Source organism: Oryctolagus cuniculus, chromosome 11, assembly GCF_964237555.1.
Source record: "Oryctolagus cuniculus chromosome 11, mOryCun1.1, whole genome shotgun sequence".
Classification (NCBI taxonomy): Eukaryota; Metazoa; Chordata; class Mammalia; order Lagomorpha; family Leporidae; genus Oryctolagus; species Oryctolagus cuniculus.
In genome coordinates, this window is record NC_091442.1 from 107,122,418 (window position 1) to 107,140,823 (window position 18,406).

Below are 18,406 nucleotides of genomic sequence, written 5' to 3' on the forward strand. Positions count from 1 at the left end.
GCCCGAGGGCAAACTGCTCCACCTCTAATGGCGTTTGTTTCCATACCTGCAGAGTGGGGGTTGGGTCAGCCAGTGTTTGTCAGGCATTTTGACTACAGCAGCACAGCAGGAGATATGTTCTGTGCTGTAACTCAGGACATGTGTGTGAACACACACATACTCTTACATTGTATATTCAAATTATGAAACATTTTCAGCCATGTTATGTTTTGCAAAAATGCCCTCAGCAAAAATAAAAACAATGCTAAAGAATCCATATGTCAATGTTAAATACCTTATAAACTAATAATTTTTTAAGTTATTTACTATTTTATTTACTCATCCTCCTCCCTACCCCCTAATTTGGAAGGCAGAGACACAGAGGTCTTCCATTCACTGGTTCATCCCCCAAATGCCCACAGCAGCAGGGCTGGGCCAGGCCAAGCAAGGAGCATGGAACGCAGTCCAAGTATCCCAGATGGGTGGCAGGGACTCAAACATTATCTGCTGCCTCCCGGAGTGTGCATTAACAGGAAGCTGGGTTGGAAGGGCGGCTGGGTCTGGAACCAGGCACTCCAGCATGGGATGTAGGGGTCCCAAGTTGTGGCTTAACTGCTGAGCAAACACTTGTCTCTGCAAATTGTTTTTATCTTGAGCTTCCACTGTAATGAAGCCAGGTGTCCTGTGTAGACATTCCTGCTGCAGACAGCAGCACCGTTGCAGGCTGTTTCAGGAAACACTTCCCTGAATCTTCTACCAAAATGGCATCCTTGAGGCATTTAATAAATGAATATCCTAGGATGGCCCGTGATCAGCTGAGCCCTTGACGTGCAGAATCATGGTGGGGGCCAGCACCGTGTTGCAGTAGGTTAGTCCTCCATGTGGGCGCCGGTTCTAGTCCGGGCTGCTCCTCTTCCAGTCCAGCTCTCTGCTGTGGCCCGGGAAGGCAGTGGAGGATGGCCCAAGTGCTTGGGCCCTGCACCCGCATGAGAGACCAGGAGGAAGCACCTGGCTCCTGGCTTCAGATTGGCACAGCTCGGCTGTTACGGCTATTTGGGGAGTGAACCAATGGAAGGAAGACCTTTCTCTCTGTCTTTCCCTCTCACTGTCTGTAACTCTACTTCTCAAATAAATAAATAAATAAATAAAAATCTTTTTAAAAAAAGAATGATGGTACTCAGAGTTTTCAGACATACCACTAAGGATGGATATGAGTGTGCATTAGGTGTCAGTTCTGTGTGCTTCTCCTGGTTTCCCATGCGGGTGCAGGGCCCAAGGACTTGGACCATCTTCCACTGCACTCCCGGGCCACAGCAGAGAGCTGGCCTGGAAGAGGGGCAACCGGGACAGAATCCGGCGCCCCGACCGGGACTAGAACCTGGGGTGCTGGTGCTGCTGCAGGTGGAGGATTAGCTTATTGAGCCACGGCGCCGGCCCAAGAAAGCCCATTTTAACCATATGTAGTGACTTTGACCTTTTCCCTCACTAGCAGTAAACCTGTCTTGACTAAAATAGTTGAGGGTCCTAAGTTTTAAATCACTTTTGTAGGCAAAGATAGTAAAAAGGACTATGCTTATCATTGCCTTTTTTTTTTCTTTTATTTTTAAAGATTTATTTGTTTGAAAGTCAGAATTAGGAGGAGAGACAGAGACAGAGATTTTCCATCCACTGGTTCATTCCCCAAATGGCCACAACGGCCAGGCCTAGGCCAGGCTGAAACCAGGAGCTTCATTTGGGTCTCCCACATAGGTGGCAGGGGCCCAAGCACTTGGCCATCCTCCGCTGTCTTCCCAGGCTGCAGTAGCAGGGAGCTGGATCTGAAGAGGAGCAGCCAGGACTGAAACTGGTGCCCAAATGGGATGCCAGCATTGCAGGCTAGGCTTTACCTGCTCCACCACAGCACTGGCCCCTTGTCGTTGTTCTTCTATCATGAGCAATCCAAGACAAACGCATGTCTTTGGGGTTTGGCTGTCCTTGAATCATGCCTTATTCATGCTGAATCAGCCAGCCAACCTCATAGTGAAGCCTGAATGTCCTTGATTTTAAGTGATGCTCACAATGTTTATTATCTGCTGGATTTTCTTCCTGTTCTATGTGGTTTTTTCCCCACATAAAAAATTTAAAATATATATAGGGGTGGGTCTGCGGTGCAGTGGATTGAGCTGTTGCTTGGGACCCCTGCATCCCATATCAGAGTACATGGGATTGAGTCCTGGCTATGCTCTCCATTCCACCTTTCTGCTAATGCACACCCTGGGAGGCAGCAGGTGACGGCTCGGGTCCTTGGGTCTCTGCCACCTGTGTGAGGGATGCAGATGGGATTCCTGGCCTGTTGCTTCTGCCTGACCTAACACTGGTTGTTGTGGGCATTTGGTGAGTGAACCAGTAGATGGAAGATCTCTTCTTTCTTACTCTGTTGCTCTGCCTTTCAAGATAAATAAGTAAACAAATAATAAATAAATCCTACCATCCAGATGAGCTGAACATTACCATTTTCTTTGTGCTTACCTGAGAACTTTGGTCTCATAACCTCAGAACATTGTTCTGACAACCTCAATGAGAACCCATCACATATGCAATTTATAGTTCTATTTACCAAGCACTTTTTATGTACCAAGTTCTACTTAGATGTCTACTTTAGCACGTTTTAACTTTTTAATACATGCTACATTCGTAATTCATGTCACATAGTCCTGCGAGGTGTGTACTGCTTGTTGCTAAGCCCATTTTACAGCTGAGTAAACTGAAGTGGGTAGAAGGTGAATAGTTGTGCCCAGATCGTTTGCCAGGTTAAGGACAGAGTTGGTGTGCAGTTCTGGGCCACCTCCCTGCTCTTACCCTTACTGTGTACAGTGCAGTGTTTTGTATTCATCCCCTCCCCGAGGCCAGCCTGTTCTAGAGTTGGGGCGGCTCTCCTGCCCGTATTAGGTTTCCCACCTGCTGTGTTCTGATCACCATTTTACTGTGTATTATGGCTTGAGTGTCATTCTCAGAAAATAGAGCCCCAACAGCCCAATTTTTTTTAACTCTCTTGAGGTCTTTTCAGATTATTACATAAAATTCCTGGTATATTTTAAAGTGCTTTGTGGTGGTTCTTCATACAGCCAGACATCTATACTGCAAAACCTTGATTGTCCACCTTGATTGGGTCTCTCCCAGTAGTTGGCAGCACAATGAGCGTTCTGACTGCTTCCAGGCAGCGATGGAGCCTTGGATGAGCTCTGTACCCATTGCCGGAACTGCCTTGGCTGTTACGAGGATCTGGGACTCACCAGTCTGGCTCCTCGCAGCCCTGAAAATCTGAACTGAACAGTAGAACACATCAGACTTTTTTCTACCCCCAAAACCATGATCTTTTTCACTAGAGTCATTGCTTCCCATTGTCACAGCCATAGCAGAGTTTCTGAGCTGAGACACCAGATAGAGGACAGTGGGACACCACCGCCCTCCAGTAGCGTTTTCCAGAACACTTTGGTGGTAGAGGAGCTGCAGATGTGTCGACATTTCATATTGGGCCTTGTCATCACACATAGCCCACTTTTGTCTTTTTCCATCGTGTTCCCTGTGTTGGCCCGTGTAAGGGAGTGTTAAGCCTGAACAGGCTTCGGCAAGTGTCGCTCCCCCTCTTCATGGAGGAACGACACTAAACCCTGCCTAGGCTTCATATCCGAGTCACGGCACCATTATGTCGCTCCCCGTCTTCGTGGAGGAACGACACAGGACCCTGCGCTGTTCTTTCGTCTGCTCGGCCCTTCCCGAGTTTGCTGCTGGTTCTTCACGGGTTGGCTACGGTCCCTCCACCTCCGTGGAGGGGCGGTTCCCCCTGCCACTTTCCCCACTTCTGCGGGGGAGCGGCACAGGTGTTATTCGGATAGATGTTCCTGGTGCATGTTGTCTCTCTCCTCCTTTATAGTCCTCTTCCACCAATCCCAACTCGGCTGCCCACACGCCGAGTACGCTGCTCTCCTCCAATCAGGAGCAGGTCCTGCTGTTTATTGGTTGAACTGGAGGCAGCTGCGTAGAAGCTGTTTTCTCCTCTCCCAGCGCCATATTGTGGGAGAGCAGATGCATAGAATAAGTCTTAATTCCAGTAACTTAGTCTAGTCCGAGTTGCTCCCAGTTGCTCCCCACAGGCAGGATGCATTGTCCATGTCTGGATGGGTTTTCAGAACAGACTGGGGGGAATAGAATAGGCTCTGTAGGCTGAGATGAGGGAAAAACCAACTTAATCGTATTACTTTGTTTTCCATGTTAGGAACGAGTTGTGGGCTTCCATGTACTGGGTCCAAACGCTGGAGAAGTCACACAGGGCTTCGCAGCTGCACTCAAGTGTGGACTGACCAAAACCCAGCTGGACAGCACCATTGGAATCCACCCTGTCTGTGCAGAGGTAGGTCACTTGCGCCTCCCAGTGTGAGGGGCCGATGGAGGAGTGTGACGCCAGTGCTCCTCCTGCTGAACTGGAGCTGCTTCTGTATCTCCTGACCCTGTGAGAATGACTGAGAACACCTCCAGAGACGACGCTGACGCTAAAGACAGCTTTCCCTCTTTCACATGTGAATAGTTCCCAGTATGGATTGGAAGCCTCTATCATGCCCCGAAGTGGCAAAAATTCTGAGAGTGACTTACAGAGATAGGACTTTAATCCTTGAGTGTCATGTCTTCTGAGTGGTTCTCACAGCAGTTAGTTAATGTCATTCGTAGGCAGAAGGAGCCTTAGTTGTTACCAGGTACTCTGGGCCTCCCTGAAGGCTAAGTGGAGATGTCTGCCTCTTTTGGTATCAAAGAATGAGATTTAAAAGTGATGCTTTCAAGAGGTCAAGCAAATGGTGGTAGAACTGGAAATCAACCAGTCTAGGCCTCTGGGTGTCAGTGTTTCTTTGCTTCAGTGATCATTCAAGAGTTGATCGTTTTTAGCGCTGCATCAGGATGAAAAACCAAAAGTGTGTTCACATTGGAGAAGATGGTGAAGGTTGGAGGGAGGCATCCCCTAGCCTACCAGCTGCGGTGTGGAGCTGGAAATTGCTTTTGTTTACCATGGTCAGTGGTTTCCACAGTGCACGCTGGTGGTTGCAGGCACGTGCGCGTACATAAATACACGCTCATGTGCACATTTGTGTCAGATTTCATTCAGTGGCTTGAAAACTGATTGGTCATGGTTGGCCCTGCACGACCACTCTTTGCTGAGCTTGTGACCTGCCAGCTCTGAGAGACAGGGAAGTGTCTCAGCCTCCCTTGGCTCTGCCTTCTCTCTGAGTAGGAGTGCTGCCCTCCACTGTATTACCTGTACCTGCATGAGGTGGATGCACCTTGTTCCTAGAAAGCTGTTGTCTTTGTAAAGGACAAAAAGTACATAACATAAGCACTGGGGAGGCTTCGGGTAGGCGCAGCATGCCGGCTGCAATGCGCCAGCCGTAGCAACCACTTAGGGGGTGAACCAACGGGAAAAGGAAGACCTTTCTCTCTGTCTCTCTCTCTCTCACTGTCTAACTCTGCCTGTCAAAAAAAATATATTTTTATATATATGTGTGTGAGAGGTCTTTTATTCAGTGCAGTGACTCCCACTGCGTGCTCAGGGAAGGAGCACTTAGCTTCCCTTTTTTGAGTGCCATGCTTCCTCCAGAGGCTCTGGGGAGGAATCTTCGCCTCTTGTGTCTTCTTGTTGCTCCTGGAAATCCTTGGCTTGTAGATGCATCGCTTCATTCTTAGCCCCAGTCTTCACACGGCCCCATCTCCTGTGTGTCTGTGTCCAAGTTTCCCTATCTTTTCTTTTTTTACTTTTTTGCTTATTTGAGAGGCAGGGAGACAGAAAGCAGAGACCGAGTTCCTATCCACTAGTCCACTCCCTAAATGCCCCAAATGACCCCCACTGGACCTGAAGCAAGGCACTGGGAACACAGATCTCCTATGTGGTGGCAGGAACCCAGTCACTTCCCCCATCACCATTGCCTTCCAGGGTCTGCATTGGCAGGAAACTGATTGAGGAGCCTGAGCCAGGAACCAAACTGAGACACTTCTAAGATGTGGGACGTGGCTCGTGACTACCCCATCTTCTTACAAGAGCACCGGTCGTTGGATCGGGGCCTGCTCCAGTCCACTGTGACCTCATTCTAACTTAATACATCTGAAGAGACAGACCCTGTTTCTAAATAAGGTCACATTCACAGGTACTAGTGTTAGGACTTAAACCTTTGAGGAGACACAGCTCCACCCACTACAATGAGTATATTTAAAAATTTAGGAGTAGGCTTTCAGTCTCGGTTAAGACTCCCACAGCTCGTGTTGGAGTACCTGGCTTCAGTTTCTGGCTCCTGACTGCAGCTGCTTCCCATTGCAGACCCTGGGGAGCAGCAGTGATGGCTTAAACAGTTGGGTTCCTGCTACCTGGATTGTGTTCCTGGCTCCTGGCCATGGCCTCATCTGTTTGGGGGCAACTGGGGAGTGAACCAGTGGAAGGGAGCTGTGTCTTCTGCCTCTTACATAAATTAGCTGATTTTGTAAAAATCAGATACCAGTCCCAAGATACAAACTGCCGCAATTGAGAGTCTAATTTGCGGTTGGAAGTCAGTTGTGAGCAGGCTGGTGGAGAACAGGGCTGCTTGCTTGCGGGACTCCATGCACCTTGCTTGGTTGCAGTGCCCTGTCACCCAGCAGTGACGAACACAGCAGCAGCAGACTCACTGCCAGCTGGACGGGATGATGTGCAGAAGAGCAGAATGTCCCCTGAAGCCCCTGGCCTGCTCCCCTTGGTGTTTCTGTCATGTTGGCCACAGTGCATCTCCCTCTGTTGGTCCCCTTAGGACTCTGAAGCCCAGAGGCTGAGTGTTTTGACACTTTGATGGGACTTGGATTTTTAAAAATTTCCTGGGGTGGTGACTGATGAACAAGATAGAGTACTCTGTGAACATGTTTGTTGCAAAGCTGTGTGCATAGCTCTGTCCCGGGCACTGAGGATCCAGCAGAGGATGTAAGACAAGCTGAAGAGAGGTAGGCAGATGAGCGAAAGTGCAACGACTTCCTAGGACTGCACTGGGCACACCCAGCACCCCAGAGGTTCTTCCTATCTCTTTTTACTCATAAAATGCTTCTGACAGGAAGTGTGTCAGACACATGCATCCCTGTCCAGACACCAGCTGGGACCTGCCCTACAGTGTTGGTTCTCACACTGCCTGGACTTAGCATCAGACCCCACAAGTGAGGGACTCAAGACCTGCAGGCTTGTCTTCACTTGGATGCCAGCCTCAAGTCCAGGCTGCACTTTTGAACACTCAGCTAAAAAGTCAGAGGGTTCTTATGACCCTTTGTCAGGTTCAGTACATTCCTAGAATGGCTCACACAGCTCAGGAAAACACCTTACTTGCATTTACTGGTTTACTAAGAAGGCTACAGCTTGGGAATGGCCGGATGGAAGAGGCACACAGGGCAGGATGGGGTGGAGAGGGGTGCAGAGCTTCCATGCCCTCCCTGGATGTGCCACCTTCCCAGAACCTCGGAGTTCAACCTGGGAGTTCTCCAAACCACTGCCGTTAGAGGGTTCTGTGGTGTGCCCGTTATCTTAAGCATGATTGATTCATCATCAGCCAATAGTTGTTAACTCAGTTTCCAGCCTTGTCACCTTCCCGGAGGTTGAAGAATGGCAATGGGTCTGAGTTCCAGTACTGGGACCCCCGTTTGCTCTCCTGGAAACCAGGGGATGGTAACCCCCATCCTGGAGCCATCTCAGGGCCCCCCAGAAGTCACCTCGTAAGCACAACCTTGGCTGTGTTTGAAAGGAGCATATAATGACCATTAAAAAATGTTTCTCTCTTACCACTCAGGAAATGACAGGTATTGCCAGCAACCAGGGATGAAGATCACATGTGTATATATCACATCACATATTGCAAAGATCCACATGTGATATATACACATGGTGATGCAGGAGGTCAGTCTTCCTTGAGACCAGAGCAGCTGGTGTGAGCCAGTCAGAGGGAGCAAAGGTGTAGGAAGAGGGGAGCGTGGTTCATTCAGAGACCTGAAGATACCTCGCAGTAGCTGGGAGAGTTTAGGGAGAGGTAAGAAACCATGCTGGGAAAGTAGGAGGCTAAGTCGTGGCCTGGGATCCCTGTGGGGCATTGGAGTCCTGCAGAGAGTTTTCAAGCAGCGAGCAACGTGATATGAGCGAGGTCCAGAGAAGGACCCCAGCTACACTGAGAGCAGCTGAAGGTGGTGAGCCTGTCAGGTGGCTGATAAAAGAGGAGGAGAGGAGGGTTGTGGCAATGGAGGGGCAGTGGTGTGTCTCAGACGGAGCTCCTAGTTTCTCCAGTCGACTGAAGCTGGGAAAGGGGGCTTACCCAGAAGGACTCAGGTTTGTGGCCTGAAGTGAGAAGGGATAGAGCAAGAGCCTGTCTGGGGGAAGAGCAGTGATTCTCTGCTAGGGTTTGCTGTGTGCTAGCCACGGGGCTCTCCACCCATCGACTTACTAGTCCTTGTGAGCACTGTACCAGGAAGGTGGGAGTGGAGTCCTTGATAGACAAGAAGAACGAGAACGGAGAAGTTGAGAACTTGCCCTGGTTTCCCAGCCTGGTGGTGGCAGAGCTGAGATTCAAGCTCAGGCAGTCCAGCTCCCGGGGCCCCACACCATCCAGGAGACGACTCCACTTCAGTGGGCCACCCTGCAGTATTTGGCATAGAAATAAAAAATGAGCAGTGACTTCCTGGTGACAACATAAGTATAGTACAGACACACAGAGTGTTATCTCATTCTGCACATTGTTCTCTGTGAGACCTGGCTGGGCGACCCAACTTTTTAAAAGCTTACTTTCCATATTAACTAAAATCACAGTAACATCTAAGTTAAAAGATTGGTTAGAAATGCTGTGTATGTAAAACATCTAGGCGAGTTCCTAGCATTTGGTAGGCGCTCACTCTATTCCCCAGGGAGTTTCACTACAGAAGATGTGGCTTGACTACAAGGTTATCAGTACTGTGTTTTTCAAAGGGGGAGGGGGATGGAGGAAAACTCATTTGTGTGTGTGTGTGTTTTCTTTTTAACCTTGGTCATAAACTATTTGCTTAGATGCTAGATTTTGAAAATCCAACACCCTAACTGGTAATATTTTTAAAAAGTCTTAATCTAAGGAAAGTGACATTTGTTTGGTAGGGGATTCTCGGGGATTCTATTCTGTTCAACACTAGGCATTGATTGGATTTGCTTCTGGACCCACAGTTCATAGTGTCTAGTCGGTGTGGTCCATAGAATATGTGTGGTTGGTCCCTGATGAGGTCAAGATACAGATGTGGAAGAAAGAGTTGGGAAATTTATTATGAGTAATTTGATAGGATCTGCTGTAATAAAAAAAATTGAAGTTTAATTGCACATGCTTTTTAAAATTTCATTTTCTAGTACATTTTTATTGAATTTAACAAATGTCAGTCTCTTGATGGATTAGAAGTTACAATAATTGAAAAACTGACCCTGAGCCCTGCTTTGAAGTGGTATGGGGCCAGCTGTGGTTGGTTACAGAGTGAGTGTGGAAGGAACCACGCCCCCTGATAAGAGGAGTTGAGCAATCTTTGGCTCTGAGGCTTCCTCCTTTGAGACTTTGCCCTTTGGAGTGATTCAGCATCCTCAGGGCTTTCTTGTGGAATTGCTCTCGGAGCTGGAGAATGCTCATTACTGACCAGAGGCCAGATGATGAGGGGTCTTGGCACCCGGAGCCTCAGTAAGGCTGGAGTTCTAATCAGGGTGAGATGGGATGGTGAGCAGTGATTCCGGACATTGCAACAGCAGTCGCTGAGCAGGAAGCAGTTTCCTGATGACTTGTAGTTTTGAGTCATAATTTCAACTAATCACATTTACTCTACTGTATGGGGACAGAATAGCTCAATAGGAAAGAGCATTTGAAATGTCTTAATGTTAGTGCCAGCCGCAAGAAGTTTGGGGATTTTTTTTGTTTAACCATTAACATAATCCTATTCTGAAGAGAGGGAGCCCTGTAGGGCCAGATACGAGGCTGTGAAGTAAAAGCCTCCAGCAGCACTTGGCCTTTCTAAGTGTCCTGTGTGTTGATAGAAGCAATGGAGCCTGTGCTCATTTTTAAAAAAAATTGTTTGAGAGGCAGACACACAGAGCTGCCATCTACTGATACCATTCCCCAAAGGCCTACAGTGCTGGGGCTGGGTTAGGGTTGGAGCCAGGAGCCCAGAACATGATTCAGGTCTCTGAGGAGGGTGGAATGGACGCAGTTACTCCTGCTACCCCAGGGTCCACATTAGCAGGAAGCTTGAGTCAGGAGCTGGAGCAAGGACTCAAACCCCAACACTGCAGCATAGAATGTAAGCTTCTGAACTACTAGCTAAACATCTGTTCCTTTCTTCGTTATATAAATGTGTGTTGGCAGTATTAAAAAAGAGCAAAGAGCTCTTACTACCTTTGCCCATTTTTGAATGGGTTTCTGGTTTTGTATACAAGTCTACAAATAGTTCCTAAGAAACAGAACTTAAGTCTATGAATTTGCCTGGTATTTGAATGTTCTAAGTATTCAAAAGAAAGCACATTTTATATAAAAACAAAAGATTTATTTGTTTATTTGAGAGGCAGAGAGACACACACAGATATCTTCCATCCACTGGTTCACTTCCCGAATGGCCGCAATGAGCAGGGCTGGGCCAGGCAGGAGCTAGGAGCTTCTTTTGTTTCTCTTACATGGGTACCAGAGGCCCAGAGGCCCAGGAACTTGAGCCATCTTCTGCTGCTTTCCCAGGCACATTAGCAGGGAGCTAGCTGGATTGGAAGTGGAGCAGCTGGTGTGGGGAGCAAACCGGACTAGACTGTTACTGGAATTAAGACTTATTCTATGCATCTGCTCTCCCACAATATGGCGCTGGGAGAGAAGTAAACAGCTTCCGCACAGCTGCCTCCAGTTCAACCAATTAACTGTAGGACTTGCTCCTGATTGGAGAGCAGCGTACTCGGCGTGTGGGCAGCCGAGTTGGGATTGGCGGAGGAGGACTATAAAGGAGGAGAGAAACGGCATGCACCGGGAACATCTAAGGGGAACATCTAGCTGAAGGAACACCCGTGCAGCCCCCGAGAGAGCCGGCCGGCGGTGTGCCGCTCCCCTGCGGAAGTGGGGAATGTGGCCAGGGGGAACTGCCCTTCCACGGAGGTGGAAGGGATAGTAGCCAACCCGGGAAGAACCAGCAGCAAACCCGGGGAGGGCCGAGCAGACGAAAGAACAGCGCAGGGTCCTGTGTTGCTCCTCCACGAAGAGGGGGAGCAACATAATGGTGCCGTGACTCGGATAGGAAACCTAGGACGGATAGGAAACTTAGGAGGGAAGAAACGGGAAGAACTAGGGAAAATACCGGAGAGAGAGACTAGCAAACAGCCTAGGGAAAAGCCGGACGAAAAGGGTGCCGGAAGAAGCTATTGAAAGCCTAGGCATAGACTCAGATACGGACTACGGGGGGAAGCTGGGAGAAATCTTTAAGGTCGAAAGCGAAAGTGAAAGCTAGAACAAACAGACTCGGACGCGGACTGTGGGGAGAGGCCAGGAGAAATGAGGGAGGAGTATCGTTGGAGGAAAGCTTGGGGAAACATACCGGGTAGAGAAAAATGTTAGGGAAATTGAAGCCGTGGGGGGCAGGCCGAGGCGGATACGAAAGCCACTTTGGGATTCTCAAGTTAGCCCGGGAATAGGGGGCGAAAAGTTGAAACCAGAAGCTGAAACGTGAGCCTGGTTGGGATCCGTCTGATTAGCCCGGGGAGCAAAGGACGGGAAGCCAAACCGTGGGGCGGAGACGTAAGCTGGGTTGAATTCGCCAGGCTAGCCCGGGGAACTTAGATTGAATGCTAGTGGCGGACACGTAAGCTACGCTGTGTTACTCGCGGAAGCCGCCGCGTGCAGAGAGAGCACGGGGCGTGAATAGATAGGGAACGGGGCTGGCGTAGGCCGTGGTTCAGACGCGAAAGGGTTAAGCGTGGAGACCGCGGAGCGCGCGAAGCCGAGCCGCGCAAAGCCGGGAAGCTGCGCAGATGAGAGAGGCGCGCGGGCTGAAGCGGCGCAGAGCCGGGAACCCGCCGGCGGGGCGAGGTGCCGGAAAGCCGCAGGGATAAGAGAAACAGAAGTTTAGAAGTAAAGTGAGAAAAATAGGAATGCTGGAAGATAGAAGTAAAATGGGAGAAATAGGAATGCCCGGAGATAGAGAAATAGAGAAATAAAAAGGCCTCCCTACAACACTGCAATGTGAGAGCTTGGATTCGGTCTGCCTAATCAAGTGAGGCGATGAGCACCTGCGGGCAGCTAGCAGCTTATGCGCCGCAGGTCACCGAAGACAGGCACGAATTAACATCAGTAAGGCTTCCCCACAATACAACAATATTAAGCTTGGATTCGGTCTGCCTGATTTAAGGCGGTAAGCGCCAGCAAGCAGCTCGACCAGAGTATGAGCTGCAGGTCACCGAAGATAGGCACGAACCAACACTAATAAGTCTCCCCCACAAAAAGGCAATGAGAAGGCTTGGATTCGGTTTGCCTGATAGGTTTTGTAAGCCCCTGCGGGCAGAGCAGAGCATGCGCTGCAGGGCACCGAACACAGGCACGCATCAGCGCCTAAAAACCTCCTCACAATGGCGAAGAGAGGACCCGGATTCGGTTTTCCTGATTGATAGGACTTGTAAGAGCCTGTGGCAACTCTAGCAAGTAGAGCAGAGTGTGTGCCGCGGGACACCGAAGACAGGCGCGTATCAACGCCAAAAATAAAAAGAAAGGGGGATCTGTGGGGAGCAAACCGGACTAGACTGTTACTGGAATTAAGACTTATTCTATGCATCTGCTCTCCCCCAATATGGCGCTGGGAGAGAAGTAAACAGCTTCCGCACAGCTGCCTCCAGTTCAACCAATTAACTGTAGGACTTGCTCCTGATTGGAGAGCAGCGTACTCGGCGTGTGGGCAGCCGAGTTGGGATTGGCGGAGGAGGACTATAAAGGAGGAGAGAAACGGCATGCACCAGGAACATCTATGGGGAACATCTAGCTGAAGGAACACCCGTGCAGCCCCCGAGAGACCCGGCCGGCGGTGTGCCGCTCCCCTGCGGAAGTGGGGAATGTGGCCAGGGGGAACTGCCCTTCCACGGAGGTGGAAGGGATAGTAGCCAACCCGGGAAGAACCAGCAGCAAACCCGGGGAGGGCCGAGCAGACGAAAGAACAGCGCAGGGTCCTGTGTTGCTCCTCCACGAAGAGGGGGAGCGACAGCTGGGACTCAAATTGGTACCCATATGGGATGCCAGCACTGCAGACCATGGCTTAATCTGCTGTGCCACAGCGCTGGCCTCACAGAGCACTTGTGGTGGTACATTATAAACTGCCATAGTGCCATCTTCCTAACACAGCTGTTTTCCTTATCATGCATTGTCTTCCTACAAGGTAATTGTATTGCTTTTAGAAAAAGTTGCTAGTTTATGGAATCATCAGTATTAAATTAAAAGGTGCTAATGAAAATGTTGCAAAATTCAGTATTAAATTTTTTTTTTTATACTAAGTGTAAAAGGATAACTGTTTTGAGGACTTTCACCTGACACTCCTAACAAAGATGAACCTCTTACTGTAACTGATTTTTGCGGGTGTGAGTTGTCCATGTTTTCTTCTCGCCTTTACTTGTGTCTGAACTTTTTGTATTGCTTATGGTGTGTGTGTGGGCGTGTGCGTATATGTGCGTGCAACATGCAGAAAAGGGCTTTGTCCCTGCTCGGAGGCTAAAACAGACCAAAAGCTTCTCTCACAGGAAAGCATTTTCTCCTTTTGTTTGGTGTTTTTGAATTGATCCCTGGTGCTTTGCCTGCATAATTAGAAGTGGCCATGATTTTTTTTTAGTCAATGCCAGCAGTAATGGTAATAGAAGGGGTAACAATTCTGGATGCATGCATGTCCCAGAGCCACCAAGGAGTGGTGATGACATTCACTGAGAGAAGCTTAATCCTCCATTAAGTGGAAGGATTCCGTGTTGGACATGTGACGTTTCAAGCGGCATCCAAGAGGAGGTGTTGGTTAATCTTAGCAGTGTGTTTCTCGCAGGAGACTCGATGCTGATGATTGACAAATTCCTGTGCCTACAGGGAGTAGCCGACTCAGTGAGGCTGCTTGGGCAAGTCCCTGGTGAAGGGGAGATCCGGGTGGTGCCAGGGAGGTGCTTCCTGGCCTTTTGATGCCACACACACACGAGTGATGTTCCTATTCGTGTTGCACACATTGGGGTAACCAGGGAAGGCAGCGGGGCCTGCAGCCGCCCCAGGGCTGGGGGAGCTCAGTGTTTCCGCACACATCTCTGCCACGGCTGACCAACAGCCACGATAGAAAGAGACAGGAAAGAGCACATTCTGGTAGTAAGAAGAGGAAGGAAAGGTTGAGAGATGAATTAGACCTGGAGAAGTGCCAGGGGGAGGCTGTGTGGAGGGAAGTCTGGGCGGTGTCCTCGGCTGAGGATGAGAAAGCTACCCCTGGCTGCTGGGCGAGGGCAGCCAGCTGCAGGCACGGACACCGCTCAGGGTTCTGTCTGGGAGGACAAGAGGCAGTGGTCATGGCAGGAGGCTGAAGGGAGAGGTCAGATGAGTGCAGTTTGAGGCCTCCTGAACTCCAAGGAAAGAAGCGGAGGGGAGGGAGCAGGTGAGGGTAGCCGGGGGCAGGCATCCAGGGGCAGGCATCCGGCGTAGCCTGACGGTGCCCACGTCCCACACTGGGGGTTTGGGTTCGGCCTTTGGCTCTTCTGTGGCTCCTGATTCCAGGTTCCTACTAGGGCACACCTAGCAGGGCAGCAGTGGTGGCCCAAGTGATTGGGAGCCGGCCACCCACCGGGAGACCTGGGTTGAGGTCCTGGCTCCCAGCTTCTGCTGAGGCCTTGGCAGGCATTTGGGGTGTGAACCAGTGGCTAGAAGCTGTCTGTCTCTCTGTCTTGAGAATTAAATAAATAAAAATTTAAAATAATAATAAAGAGGGCTGGCGGCTGGTGATGTAATGAAAAGAACATGAGGGGGTGGGATCCCGGAGCGGGCAGGGGAGGAGCAGCCGGGCCGCTGAGCCCTCAGTGGTGAAGGTGCAGGTGAAGGGCGGGCAGGTGGGGGCAGCTCTGCTTTCCCTGAGCAGGAAAAAGGGGCCGGCGCTGCTGCTCCCTTCCCTCAGCCGCGAGACCTCCCACCCTGTCTCTCCTTGCGGATCTGCCTGCGATGGGTTGCTCCATTTTAATTTGTCTGAAAATGTCTTTATTTTGCCTTTTTGGAAGGAAGGATATTTTTGTGGCCTGTGCAGTTTTAAGTTGACAGATTTTTTTTTTCTTTAGCACTTGAACCTGTTCTGGGTCCCTGGGTTTTGTTGTCTTCTTCAAAGAGCACTGAGTGTCCGTGGGAAGCAGTTTATGTCCTGTGGATCATTTTGATCCTTTTGAGCTTGTTTTCAACAAGTTTCTAGAATGTTAGGTTTAAGCAGCTTTTGCTCTAGGGCTAGTAATGTTTAGCCTTCTTCCTGTGTTGTGGCTTTCCGATGTCCCTGTGAATGGCCCTGGGTGGGCTTGGGTACTTGATCAGTACACAGCTTGCTGGCTGCTGTTTTCCCCAGCCTCCTGGGCGCACACAGCCTGGTGTTCAGCCCCAGGGCACCTGCCTACAGGTTTCTGGAGCTCTTTCTCTGGGTAGCTCTCTTCTCAGGAATTCTTACATTGTAGCTTCCAAGCCTCATTGTACCCTGACCGGTCTGGGTCTGTCTCCACATCAGGGCGACTTGTTCTCTTTGGGTCCTTGGCCTGGGTCAGTCTGAAAAAATGGCTCCGGGTGGAAAGCTAGGCCCACTGAAGGCCCATCTGGCCTCCTGTGGGAATTACAGCCTGTTGCCTGTTGTCGCACGTAGAAAATCCTTGTCACATAATCTCCAGTTTTCTGAGTGGTAAAGGATGGGGAAGAGCCTGTTCCGTACCAATTACTCTGTTAGGCCAGGAATGGACATGTAGTTTTAGTTTTTATTCATTTAAAAAAAATTTATTTGAGTGAGACACAGCCTCCATTCCCTGTTTCACTACTCCAGATGCCTGCATCAGCTGAGGCTGGGCTGGGGCCAAAGTTGGGACCAGTAACTCGGTCCAGTTATTCTACCTGGGTGGCAGGGACCCAGCTGCTCGAGCCATCCTTGGAAGCTGGAGTCAGGAGCTCAAACCAGGAGCCTGGCCCAGATCAAACCCAGAAACTTTGTTCATGACACATAGGCATCTTAACCAGCACCTTTACTGATAGGCTAAACACCTGCCCCCAAAATCTGTTTGCTTATTTTTTTAAGGTTTTATTTATCTATTTGAGAGGCAGAGTTACAGATAGGGAGAGACAGAATGAAAGGTGTTCCATCTGCTGGCTCACTCCTCAAATGGTTGCAACAGCTGGAGCTGGGCTGATCTGAAACCAGGAGACCAGGAGCCTCCTCCGAGTCTCCCACTTGGGCTCAGGGCCCCAATCACTTGGACCATCTACTCCTTTCCCAGGCCATAAGCAGAGAACTGGATCAGAAGTGGAGCAGCAGCTGGGACAGGAACCAGAGCTTTTTGTAGCATATGGTAAATTACAGAACTACAGGATGGAGCCAAGAAAGGGTATAGCAGAGAGCGTAAGAACTGGGGGCTCGGGAGTGCAGTGGAGGATGGCCCAAGTCCTTGGGCCCTGCACCTGCATGAGAGACCAGGAGAAGCGCCTGGCTCTGGGCTTCGGATCAGCGCAGTGCAGCAGCTATTGGAGGGTGAACCAACGGTAAAGGAAGACCTTTCTCTCTCTGTCTCTCTCTCTCACTGTCCACTCTGCCTGTAAAAAACAAAACAAAACAAAAACTGGGGGCTGGCACTGTGGCAAAGAGTCCCATATGGGTGCCAGTTTGAGTTCTGGCTACTGTATTTCCGATCCAACTCTCTGCTAATGCGCCTTGGACAGCAGCAGCAGATGGCCCAAGTACCCACATAGGAGACCCAGAAGAAACTCCTGACTTCGGCCTGGCCCAGCCCTAGCTGTTGTGGCCATTTGGAGAGTGAACCAGCAGACAGAATCAATCTTTCTTTCTCTCTGTCTCTCTCTTTCTCTCTCTCTGTCTCTCTCCCTCCCTCCTTCTGTCCCTCCCCCTGCTTCTTTCTCTGTATTTCTGCCTTTCAAATAAATAAATCTTGAATATATATATTTATGTGTGTATATATACGAGTATTTATACACACACACACAGAGTCTTGCTGTTTAAAACTACAAAAAATTACAGGAAGAAATACACAAGAATAATAAGCACTAGTTAGGGGAGAAGGCCATCAGGAGGAGGATGGGGGGACGGATTCTACCAGTGTGGGTGCATGTGGGTGTGGCTAGCAGTGACCTCACACCTTCCTGTTTTCAGAGTATTTCAGGAAGAATTTCTTTCAAAGAGTTGACAAGCAGCTAGGGTAACTGACTTGCTACCATCGCTGTCATTCTAATAAAAATCTTCATAGGCTCTAACAGAGGTTGTTGCTCTCGCGGTTTTCCCACTGTCCTCTGGAGAGGACGTGTCTGTCTGTCTAAAGGAGTCACCTTCGTCATTCTCAGCATGTGTTGTGTTACCTGAAGCCCTTCCTGTTCATTCCTTAGCCCAGGTGTCTAAACACGTCGCCCTTTCTCTTCCCCTGCAGGTATTCACGACGCTGTCGGTGACCAAGCGCTCCGGGGGCGACATCCTGCAGGCTGGCTGCTGAGGTTAAGCCCCAGTGTGGATGCTGTCGCCAAGACTCCAGACCACTAACTTGGTTCCTTGCCCAAATCCAAGATGAAGTTTTTGGGATGGTTCTCTTGGCACCTGTTCAGGTGCTGTGCTTACCACCACCCAGGAACCCCTTGGATCTTACGGGCAGAGGGTGGTGAGAGGAAGGCAGGCAGCGTCACACTGGGGTTACCGTAACAGACTCGAAACTGGCCTTTGGCAGTGCATCAAAGCGTGCGTCCATGAAGTCACGAGCCTCAAGCCTGCGTGGTGGGCAGTGATGGAAGAGCTGTCAAATCAGTTTTAGCGCCATCTTTCCTTCGTGGATTTCCTGATTCTCGTCGTCAGACTTTGTCATGTTGATTATCTTCTTTTTTACCCCCCATGATGTCAATGATACTAGAAATGAAAAAATGTTAGCGTTCAGTTTTTCTCCCAAAGCAGTGTGTGGCTAAAGTATCCAGATTCTGTGTCTGGCACGGAAGGGGTGTGTTGGCTCACTCGGAGGCCACAGCTTGTCCCGTGAGAGAGCTCTCTTGTGGGCAGAAGGGACTCGCGTGTATCCAGAGCACAGAGGTCCACGGCTGCCTCTGCCCCCGTGTGCTCCACCACCAGCCGTGATCCGACTCGGTGGGAAGGGAAGTGGCTGCTGGGCCACCTGGCTGAAGTGATTTTCCATTGCTCAGAATTTCCGGGGAGA

At 49.9% G+C, this 18,406-nt stretch overlaps 1 protein-coding gene across 1 annotated transcript in view; it reads left to right on the forward strand.

The window, feature by feature from the left end:
* Positions 1–17,928, forward strand: part of TXNRD1 (thioredoxin reductase 1) — a 41,663-nt gene extending 23,735 nt beyond the window's left edge. The window contains 2 exon segments of the mRNA NM_001256962.1: positions 4,235–4,369; positions 17,639–17,928. Coding sequence (NP_001243891.1) covers positions 4,235–4,369; positions 17,639–17,707 — 204 coding nt within the window. The 3' untranslated portion in view covers positions 17,708–17,928.
* Positions 17,929–18,406: the final 478 nt, after the last annotated feature.